The sequence below is a fragment of the Gracilinanus agilis genome, chromosome 4 (assembly GCF_016433145.1).
Source record: "Gracilinanus agilis isolate LMUSP501 chromosome 4, AgileGrace, whole genome shotgun sequence".
Taxonomy (NCBI): domain Eukaryota; kingdom Metazoa; phylum Chordata; class Mammalia; order Didelphimorphia; family Didelphidae; genus Gracilinanus; species Gracilinanus agilis.
Genome location: NC_058133.1, coordinates 509,133,195 through 509,144,598, shown reverse-complemented (window position 1 = coordinate 509,144,598; position 11,404 = coordinate 509,133,195). Strand labels below are relative to the sequence as shown.

At 46.2% G+C, this 11,404-nt stretch overlaps 1 protein-coding gene across 3 annotated transcripts in view; it reads left to right on the top strand.

Annotated features, from left to right (window-relative positions):
* ABCF3 (ATP binding cassette subfamily F member 3) overlaps positions 1–3,516 on the top strand; it is a 9,870-nt gene extending 6,354 nt beyond the window's left edge. For all 3 annotated transcript variants that reach the window (XM_044673254.1, XM_044673253.1, XM_044673255.1), the window contains 3 exons: positions 78–210; positions 341–428; positions 547–3,516. In XM_044673254.1, coding sequence (XP_044529189.1) covers positions 78–210; positions 341–428; positions 547–705 — 380 coding nt within the window. In that variant the 3' untranslated portion in view covers positions 706–3,516. The remainder of the gene's footprint in view (positions 1–77; positions 211–340; positions 429–546) is intronic.
* Positions 3,517–11,404: the final 7,888 nt, after the last annotated feature.

Here is an 11,404-nt window from a genome sequence, read left to right as displayed (position 1 = left end):
GGGGGAGGAGGCAGATGTGGGGGAGGGAGGAGGGGGCTGGGCCAGGAGCCCTTATCATGGCCAGGGATGTGTTCTAGGGAAGCCCGAGGAGGAGTATCGCCACCAGCTGGGACGTTACGGCATCTCCGGGGAGCTGGCCGTCCGCCCTGTTGCTAGCCTGTCTGGAGGGCAGAAAAGCCGGGTGGCCTTCGCGCAGATGACCATGCCCTGGTGAGACAGCCTCTTTGCTGTCCCCTGCTCTCCCCCAGCCTTCCCGCCTTGCTCCCTGGACAGTGCTTCCCCTGCCTTACGTGAGGTGGTCTCTCAGCTAGAGCTGAACCTCTGGCTTTCTCTCCTGCAGCCCCAACTTCTACATTCTGGACGAACCAACCAACCACCTGGACATGGAAACGATTGAAGCCTTGGGCCGGGCCCTCAACAGTTTCAGGGTGAGACTCGGTACCCCAAACTCCTACAGTCCCAGCTGGGCTCCTGATCCCTCTTGAATTCCTTTCACTTGTCCAGAGCCACCACTGACCCCTGCCACCCGTTTCTCACTGTCTGCAGGGTGGGGTGATCCTAGTCTCCCATGATGAGCGCTTCATCCGCCTGGTCTGCCAGGAGCTGTGGGTCTGCGAAGGCGGAGGTGTCACCCGGGTCGAGGGGGGCTTTGACCAGTATCGAGACCTTCTCCAGGAGCAGTTCCGACGGGAAGGTTTCCTCTAAGACCTTCCTTCGGGAAGGCCTGATCTGGGACCCAGACTGGCATCTGCAGCATCCCCGGACAGCAGACTTGCTTCTTAGGCCTGGACCGTGGACTTCCCCCAAACATGGGGACAGCCTTATTCCAACTTCTCTTCTCCATCCCTTGCCCCTTATATATCCTAGGAGGCTCTGAGGATTTTTCTCTCTGGGGTAGAGAAGGTTCCTGGGGCTCCAGCCCCCCTCCCCTATCTCTGCCTAGGTCCAACGTGGCCAACGTGTAAATTAAACCTGCCCCCCATCTGTCCCCGCCTTGTCTCTGCCCCCAGAGGTGGACTGATCTGTATGTTGCCTTTAAGGGAGCTGGGCCCCGTGGAATGTCTGCTCTCTGGTCTGGATTTTCCTAACGCTTTTGGCACAGATTAAGGCAACAGCAGCTGATGGATCCCAGCCCGTGCAGGGATTTCTGGAAACAAAGTCACCCTAGGAGACTGTGGCCTCAGTGAACCCTGGCTGGGCGGGCAGCCACCAGGCCTCTGGATGAGCTGGAAGTCCCAGGCGGGGCCTTCTCTCTTCTTGGCTGTCTTAGCCTTCCTGGCCAGGACCCCGGGCCCTGGATCCCCACCCATCACTCCAGGCTCACTGGGAGGTTAATTCTCCCACTCCCCTTCCCTGTTGCAGACTTTGAAGGACTGGGCCGGTGCCACAGGCTCTCTGGGTATGCCCCACATCATCCATCGGGGAGAGCCTTTGCCTTTCTTAAGGAATGAGCCCCCTTTGGGCTCCACTTCTCCCTCCATGCACATTGCACCCGAGGTGGGGACAGACCCTTTGGGCCACCTCACCTCAGCTGGAGTTCAGTGTTAGGAACTCTGGCCCTGTGGAGGCTTAGATACCAGAAGAGGCCCCTGGGAGTGTCCTGGCCTACAATGAACCCCAACCAGAAGAGGGGAGGAAGGGAAGGAAGTGGCTTTAGGAGGGTCACAGTTCATGATGGCACCTGATCCAGTATTTCTCCAGCCTGGGGAACTCTGGTCTATGTGGTCCACATTCAGATGGGACCCAAAGAAAAGCAGTCACTGCACTCCTTCTCTGCATGACCACCTGGGACATCTGAAAGCCTGACCTCCTAGCCCTGTCCTCCTCGAGAGGAAGCGGAAAAGCCTTTGTAGAATTTGGCTTCCAGGCTCCTATCAATCCTTTTGACGTGCCATCTGAGTCTGAGCCTGCCGTGTGGTGGGTCTCAGAAACATCTGAGACAGACAGGGTGACCTTTGGTGCCTCCCCTCAAGCAGGTGGCCTCAGAGCAGTGTGAACTCCCCGAGTGTCTGCCAGGACCCATACACGATGTGCTCCGTACGGAAGGCGCCCTGCTGGTGACTAATTACTGCTCCACAAACCTGGGGACGTGGCACTGCCTTGGGGAGTGGTATTCAGAGAGAGACGTGTTCATTCAACAAAACTGCCCTGGATGGAACCAGGCCTCTTGGGTGGACGGATACCTGCCTCGGGGAGAAACCCTAGAATGTGCAGACGGTGTGAGAGAGCCTGCAAAGAGCAGTGCCAGGAGCTGGAAGGAAGGAACGTCCCAAGCACATGCATGTGTCAAATCTGGAGGATCCAGAGAGAATGATGTAATAACCCTCCTTGCCCAGCAATATTGGAGACAAAGTACATATAGGAAGGTCTAGAATAGATACAGAGTAACTGGGGGAGGGCACCCAACTGGGAAAAAAAGAAGGCTGACTCCAGAAGGTGAGGTTCCAAGTGGCCTATTGAAGCAGGCAGAGATGAGGGAGGAGGGCAAAGGCATGGGGTGTTGTGTGTGACAAGCAGCCAGGCCAGACTGGCTGGACCAGAAAATGGGGAATCATGTATGTGAAAGGCTTTGAAAGCCTAGAGAGGGGAGGCTTGCTCCCTAGTGCACCAGGGCGTCTGAGCTCATGTAGCAGTAGGGGACGATAAGTCAACTCTGCTGTAAAGAAGGTGAAGGGGAATTGGCTCATGCTGCCTAGTTTCAACTGGAGGTAGGGAGGACACCTAATGTGATGTCTAAACTAAGAAGTGTTCTAGATCATTACTAATTTGTTCCTGATTTCAACTCACCAAAAACAATGAAGATTTCTCAGATCAGCAATTTTGTGGTCTGGGGGATTCCCAAGATCCTACTATGGAGTCTGCACAGCCAAAACTTTTCATACTAAGATGTTTTGATGTCTGATTTGATAAGCATCAATACACATGATGTGAATAAATAAAATCCTCTGGGGGTCCTTTTTAAGAGTGTAAAAGGGTCCTGAGACCAAACAATTTGAGAATCACTGCCTTAGAACGTTGAGATTTCATCTTTTCCTTGATCCTGCTCTTCCCTTGTGGCATAAACATGAGCTGCCAGGACAGTACATTTGAAGGCAGAAGTCAAATTCGTGTCATTTTTCTATTTACATCCAAGAAATTAAATTGGTGGTGGTGGTGGTGGTGTGGTAGGAAGGACAAATTCAACATCAGAGAGTATCTGACATTTACAAAGTACCAGGTACTGTACCAAGGGCTTTAGGATTGTGTCATCTATTCCCAACGATGACCCTGGGAGACTGGTAGATGCTGTGGGACTTGGCAGCTCATTATTGAATTTGGTGGTGAATCCCCTTATCTCCTCAGGAACGTGGGAGGAGTTGGTTGTAGAGAAGCAGGTTTAGGAAGAAAGACGAATTCATGTTGAACTTCGGTATTCAGCACTAAGGATGGCATTCATACTACAGAGGATCAGAGCAAAAATGGCCAACTGGAAATTGAGTGACATTAAAGGGCACAATTCCTTCATGGGAATCATCATAAGGCCTAGGTGAAGTGTGTTTTCTTGTGTGGTTTGCTGTCATCTCAGCGTGTGCTCCATGTATCCTTCCTGTGTGGTTCTACTCCATTCCCCAGGAATCCAAAGACATGGCAGAGGCTATGCCCTCAAAGAACTTAAATTGCATTGAGGAGAGAATATGGACTAGACCAGGGAAGACTTTGTGGGAAAAGTGGCCCATAAACCTAACCTTGACCAGAGATGAGAAGAGGACAGCTTCTTAAGACAGAGGACAGCTTGGGTAAATAAGACTATTTGGGGACCAGCAAATAGGCAACTTTCAATGGAACAAGGAGCAAGTGTTAGAATAATGTAAACTAAGGCTAAGAAGGGATTAATCAGATTGTAAAGGGGCCTTGAATGTCAGAGAAGTTTACATTTTAACTTGAGAGGCAGCAAGAAGCCACTGAAGTTATTTGAGCAGGGGAGTGGTGAGCCTATTTTGTAGGAAAATGATGGTAGCTGGGTGGGTGGAAGCTGAAGGGGAATGAGGAAAACTAGAAAAGAGGAAACTAGAAGCCTGCAGAATGTGCTAAGGGCCCGAGTGTTGTGAAGGGAGAATATATAGGACCTGGCAACAGCTTGAACATAAGGAATGAGGAAAAGCTCAAAAACTGGCTTACTGGAAAGATAGCGGTGCCCTCAATGGACATCAAAGCCTAGAGGAGGGTCAGGGTTTTTTAAAAAGGCTTCATCTTTAGCACAGTAAGTTTGGGATGGTGACAGAACATCCTTGACAGGCCAGAAGCTCAGAAGAAATCAGGGCTGGATTTGGGAGTTATTCCACATAGAGATTGTGATTGGTTCCATGGCATGAATATGATCACCATAGAAGGAAGGATAGAAAGAAGAGCAGAGGGCCCAGGACAGATCCGAAGAGCCAGAAAAGGAGACCTAGCTAGGGACAAAACTAAGTAGTGTCATAGGAGAAGGCAACGGACATAGAAGCCAAGGGAAAGGTCAGAGTGCTATTGAAAGCTGTACAGGATGAGGATTGAGGAAAACAAAGGTCATTGGGATTAGCAGCTGAGAGATCCTTGGTAACTTGTGGAGACAGCAGATGTCAGAGTCACCGAGACCTGGATTCAGGCCCTGCCTCTTCCACATGCTGAATTGTGACACTCAGCCTCCCTCAGGACCCCCACATATCTTTAAGAAGAGCCAAAATGAGTAACAGAATAAAACATCAGGAGGGATGCATTGGTTGTTTTGGGTGTTGAGTCAATAACAAAGAAAAGCAAAGGCACTTTGGAACCCAGGGCTCCCTCTATTTTACATAGACCAGGTCCAACTTTAGGGGGCTGACCGAGTCTTAAGAGGTTTTATCCTCTTGTTCTACTCTGAAATCTTCAAATACACTTGTGTCCATTTTAACAAGCACCAGAAGAAATAAGGTGATGGGGAGGACATACAAAGGACTACGAGGAACCCTTCCATAGATACAGGAAGCACCCAGAGCTTTTACAGCACTTTATAGGCCTTCAGAAGGGAGTCAAACTTCCAAGTTGCCAGAGGGCTAAAACTGACATCCCAGTGAATTTGGCATTCTCTCTTGTGGCTGTACACAGTCCTAAGACTCATTGTTTTACCCTAAGGTCCAATCAGACTTGGCAATCCCCTTCCCAGTGAAATGACACTGTCCAAACCACTGGCAGAGGAATAAAGAAGTACAGGACTTCTCTACCCTCTCTGCTTATTCTTTTTTTTTTTTTTTTTAACATTTCTCTCTGCTTATTCTTTTGTTGATCCCCCAGCTGCGGGGTCATATGGCCTTTTTTCCCATGAGGCCCACTGCTCAGGAAAGACCCCTCATTTTCCCAAGATGGCCAGACCCCTGAACTTTTTTAAAATTCAGGTTTTCATACCAAAATCTATTTTCACTCTAACTTCCCTCTCATTGGCAAGAGAAGAAAAACAAACCCTTGTAACAAATACGCGTAGCCAAGCAAAACAAAATGTCCACATTGGCCTGGTCGAGAAAATGTGGGTCTCCATCTGCACTCTGAGCCCATCACCTCTTTTGTCAGGAGGTGGGCAGCATGTTCCATTGAGAGTCCTTTGGAATCATGGTTGGTCGCGGCACTGATCAGAGGTCCGAAGTTTTTTGAGGTTCCTCGTCTTTGCAATATTGTTATTGTATTATTTTCCTGATTATGCACACTTCACTCTGAGTCCGTTCATTCAAACTTTTCCAGATTATTCTGAAACTGTCCCCTTTGTCATGCCTTAGAACATAATATTAAATTTGCTCAGCCATTCCCCACTCGATGGGCACTCCCTTAGTTTCTAGTTTTTCTATCTCCACCCCAAAAAAGTCACAAATATTTTTATACCTTCGAGGCCTTTTCCTCTTTGATCTCTTTTTGTGTGTGTGTGTGTGGGGGGGGAATCTCAGGAAGAGTGGGAATATAGACCTGGTAGTGGTATTGCTGGGTCAAAGATTATACCCATTTTAATATTTTGGGGGGCCACAGTTCTATATTGCTTTCCGGCATGCTTGGAGCTTTTCACAGTTCCTCCGAACAGTACACCAATATACATGCTTGCTCGTACCCTCTTCAGCATTTGCCATTTTTTCTTTTTCATCGACTTTGCCCCTCTGATGTTGAGACAGTATCTCAGAGTTGCTTTAACTTTAATATCCCTGATTATTAGTGATTTGGAGCTTTTAAAAATTATTATTAACGTGGATTTATTATTAAATCATCACTAATTAATCAATCAATTAATTAATGATTAAGGCTTGGTTTTATTCCTTTGAAAACTGCCTGTTTACATCTTTTAGTGGTGTAGCGGATAGATTGCCTGCCTTGGAGTCAGGAGAATCTGAGTTTAAATCTAGCTCTCAGACACTTATTAGCTGTATATCCCAAGGCAAGTCACTTCACGGTGTTTACCTCAGTTTCCTCATCGTCAAATGAGCTGGAGAAGGAAATGACCAACCACTCCAGTATCTTTACCAAGAAAATCCCAAATGGGGCCAATGAAGAGTTAGACATGACAGAAAATGACTACACAACAACAATCCTTTGATTATTTATTGGAGAATGACTTTTTTTTTTTTTAATTTAAAACCCTTATCTTCCGTCTTGGAATCAATACTGTGTATATTGGCTCCAAGGCAGAAGAGTGGGAAGGGTAGGCAATGGGGATCAAGTGACTTGCCCAGGGTTACACAGCTAGGAAGTGTCTGAGGCCAGATTTGAACCTAGGACCTCCCGTCTCTAGGCCTGACTCTCAATCCACTGAGCTACCCAGCTGTCCCTGAGCCAATTCTTTTTATGTCTTGGAAATGAGATCTTTAGTAGAAAAACTTCCTGAAAAAAAATTTTTTTAGACCTTTAACTTCTGCGTATTGGCTCCTACGTGGAATAGTGGTAAGGGTGGGCAATGGGGGTCAAGTGACTTGCCCAGGGTCACACAGCAAGGAAGTGTCTGAGGCCGAATTTGAACCTAGGACCTCCTGTCTCTTGGTCTGACTCTCAATCTGCTGAGCTACCCAGCTGCCCCCAACCTTTTTTAATTATCTGCTTTCCTTTTTTTTTTTTTTTTTAAACCCTTGTACTTCGGTGTATTGTCTCATAGGGGGAAGAGTGGTAAGGGTGGGCAATGGGGGTCAAGTGACTTGCCCAGGGTCACACAGCTGGGAAATGGCTGAGGCCGGGTTTGAACCTAGGACCTTCCATCTCTAGGCCTGACTCTCACTCCACTGAGCTACCCAGCTGCCCCTTGCTTTCCTTCTAATCATAGCTGTATTGATTTTGTTTCTGCAAAATCTTTTTAAGGTCTATGCTCTATATTGTTGAAAATGTCCTTTTAATCTGCTGTTATCCTGTTATCTGGCCTTGCTTCCACTTTCTATACATCTCTTTTTTCAAAAAAGAAATCATCCATTGATTCCCAAAGTGGGCGCCACCGCCCCCTGGTGGGTGCTGCAGTGATCCAGGGAGACGGTGATGACCACAGTAGCATTTATCTTTCCTATTCATTGCTATTAAGATTTTTTTAAAAATTAATTTCTAGGGGACTAAGGAATATTTTTTCTGGAAAGGGGGTTTTAGGCCAAAAAAAGGTTGGGAACCACTGATAGACTATCAATAGCTGTTTGAAAAAAAATAGAGAAATGAAGCTGTTAAAGCATTCCGAGATTTGGCCTCTCACCTAGGTCAACATGGAATCTAGAAACCCCAAACTTGTAGCCTAGTAGGATCCGATGAACCCCAAGTTTTAGAACTAGCTTGTAAGTTGGAGACCCCAAAGCTTGTCCTCATTCCCTGACTCTTTAGCGCAGTAGGCAGCGTGTCAGTCTCATAAGTTAAAAGTCCTGAGTTTGATCCTTGAAAGGAGGGTGTGATACAGTGGGAGAGGCTTCTGGAGACAAGAAGAGCCACTTGGCTTGGGCTTGGGCCCACCTGATGGGGATTGTTATTTACCTCAGGCGCCATTATTCAGTCTGAAACTGCCAGCCTGAGATGCCCTTCAGGGTGGATTCTCACCGGAACAGGGAACACGGACAAGCTTTGGGGTCTCCAACTTACAAGCTAGTCCTAAAACTAGCTTGTAATTTATAGCTGTGTGTGTGTGTGTGTGTGTGTGTGTGTGTGTGTGTGTGTGTGTGTTGGGGTTCGTNTGTGTGTGTGTGTGTGTGTGTGTGTGTGTGTGTGTGTGTGTGTGTGTGTGTATGGTGGGGTTCGTCAGATCCTACTAGGCTACAAGTTTGGGGTTTCTAGGTTCCATGTTGACACCTATTCGATTAGCAAAGCACACAGTAAATGTTTAATAACTGCTTCTTGCCTTACTTTGCCCCTCTAGCAGCCCAGAACCTGTTACCTTGAGGATCATTCTGTGGTAGAAGTTTCGATCAGGCTGCCTAGGAAAGCAAGAGCCCTGCCCACCGTCCTGGAAAGCAGGCCGGCATTGAAGAACATTGTCCATGAACTCCCCCTCTCAGATCAAGTCTGGGAGCCCATGTCTAAAACAACTAGAAGTGCCTGCAAGGCGACCCATTATTGCTTCAGCTATTGCCTTCTCGGGGGCCAGGAAAACCCTCTGAGGCTTCTGGTTTTTGACGCGTGTTCAGGAAGCCGTGTAAGGAAGCACGTGGAACTTCCAGGGGCTTCTCCTCCGATGGGGAAGGAAGAGATTGTGCACATTCACGGACTTTTCCCCCAACCACAAGTCTGCCCTATTCAGGAAACAGACACGTTCTGCTGATCAGAACCTTTCCACATCTCAGTCTGTGGAACTGCTGTTTATAGCCTTCTAGAAATCTCCACAGAGGCTCTGCCCAACGTGCTACTGTAGGCCTTCCTCTAGTTCTTTTTAAAAAATTATTAAATTTAAAAAATTAAAAAAATATATAAATTTTACATCATCGAAGCTTCCTCCAAAATCTACCCCCTTAACTTCCTCCAGAGGCCCATCCCGTGTAAAATTGAATAAATAATAAGAATAATTCAGCAAAGCTGATCAAGACATAAAAAAATCTGATATTATATGGATTGTTTTACACCCACGGACCTCCTCGACCTCTGTAAAGGAGCAGGCGAAGGGACTCACTCCCAGCTCTTCTCTGGGGCCAAACTTGTTTTCAGTTGGTTTTTTTTTTTAATCATTTCACAATATATAGTATGGATCATTTTATGGCTGTTTTTCCTTTGCATTCATGTGGTCGTGGTCATTGTGTAGATTGATTGCTTGGCTTTGCTGACTTCATTTTGTTTCAGTTCATATAAGCCCATGTTTCTCCATATTTAGTATGCTTGTCTTTTCTTTCTGAACCATATTATTCCAGTTTATTCATGGATCGTGGTTTTTTTTTAGTCATTCTTCAATTGAATATCTACTGTGTTTCTAGTTCTTTGTTCTCTTTCTCTCTGTCTCTCTCTGTCTCTGTCTCCTCTTTCTCTTTGTCTTTCTGTATCTCTCTCTGTCTGTCTCTGTCCCTCTCCCTCTCCCTCTCTATCTTTCTCACTTTCTCTGTCTCTGTCTCTGTCTTTCTGTCTCTGTCTCTCTGTCTCTATCTCTCTCCTCTTTCTCTCTCTCTCTGTCTTTCTGTATCTCTCTCTGTCTCTGTCTCTCTGTCTCTGTCTCTCCCTCTCCCTCACTATCTTTCTTTCTCTCTGTCTCTGTCTCTCTCCCTCTTTCTCTCTCTCTCTGTATCTCTCCCTCTTTCTCTCTCTCTCTGTATCTCTCTCTGTCTCTGTCTCTGTCTCTCCCTCTCCCTCTCCCTCTCTATCTTTCTCACTTTCTCTGTCTCTGTCTCTAGTCTTTCTGTCTCTGTCTCTCTCCTCTTTCTCTCTCTCTCTGTCTTTCTGTATCTCTCTCTGTCTCTGTCTCTCTATCTCTGTCTCTGTCTCTCCCTCTCCCTCACTATCTTTCTTTCTCTCTGTCTCTCTCCCTCTTTCTCTCTCTCTCTGTATCTCTCCCTCTTTCTCTCTCTGTATCTCTCTCTGTCTCTGTCTCTGTCTCTCCCTCTCCCTCACTATCTCTCTCCCTCTCTATCTCTGTCTCTCTCTGTCTCTGTCTCTCTCCCTCTCCCTCTCTCTCCCTCTCTCTCTATCTCTGTCTCTCTCTGTCTCTGTCTCTCTCCCTCTCTATCTCTGTCTCTCTCTATCTCTGTCTCTCTCTGTCTCTGTCTCTCTCCCTCTCCCTCTCTCTCCCTCTCTCTCTATCTCTGTCTCTCTCTGTCTCTGTCTCTCTCCCTCTCCCTCTCTCTCTCTCCTCTGTCTCTCTTTCTTCTCCCCCACCCTCACATACACCATACACACACACACACACACACACACACACACACACACACACACACACACACACACACACACACAGAGCTATAAATATTTGGACACATATGGAGCATTTCTTTTTTGTCAGTGACCTCCTTAGGGTATATGACTAGCAGTGGGATCTCTGGGTTAAAGGGGATGAATGTTTCAGTTATTCTAAGCCTTTTAATATTTGATGGGCTCTCTGCTTTTCCATCTGTTATTCTGTGCCTTTCCTATATGATGAGCTCATCTCTTTTTTTTTTTTAAACACGGCTTTTTTGGTACGAGTCATCATTAGCACTTAAAACAGGAAATGTGACAGCCTTCAAAGAGTAATCACAGGAGTTCTCCCAGACAGTCTGTTCTACACACAAGAGTGACAAAGGATGGAGGATTTTGCTTCCCAAAAGCAGGATAAAGTGAGTGTCTTTATGTAATGGTCAGGTAATGATCTATTCTCAAAACTCAGACTTATTTTCCTCCTTAAAAGGGAAGTAAAGGCGTTTGAAAGAACGTGTTCACTTACCAGGTTATCTAGGAGAAAAAAGGGGATTCTTAAAAAAAAAAAAAGCTTTTGATAAATTTGATTTTAATACATCATAAACTGTCCCCAAAAGACAGTTAAATGAAATAACATTCAAGAGTGACTGCACCATAGAGTAGAAAAGAACCTTGGGTTTGGAGCCAGGGGTAACGGGCTTAAACGCAGGCCTTGCCACTTACCACCGGTATGATCTTTTGAATAATTTCCCCTCTTTGGACCTCTTTTCCCTCATCTGTAAAATGTAGGGGTGAGACTAGGTGACTTCTGATGTCCCTTACAGCCTCAAATCTATGATAGCCCCATGATAACACATAAAATCTCACCGTTAGAAATTTCATGTTTGTTCAAAGAGAACAAAGGTGGGTCGGCCTTGTCTAATGTTTTTGTTCAGATGTTTGTTATCATTTAAAGTTTTCGTTTACAAAGTTCATTTACCTATATATACCTATATATGTATATATATATATGTGGTCATCCAATTTTATACATATATATATATAATGTATATATGTCAGTGATGGCAAATCTTTCAGAACCTGTTAGAGACTATGTGCCGTG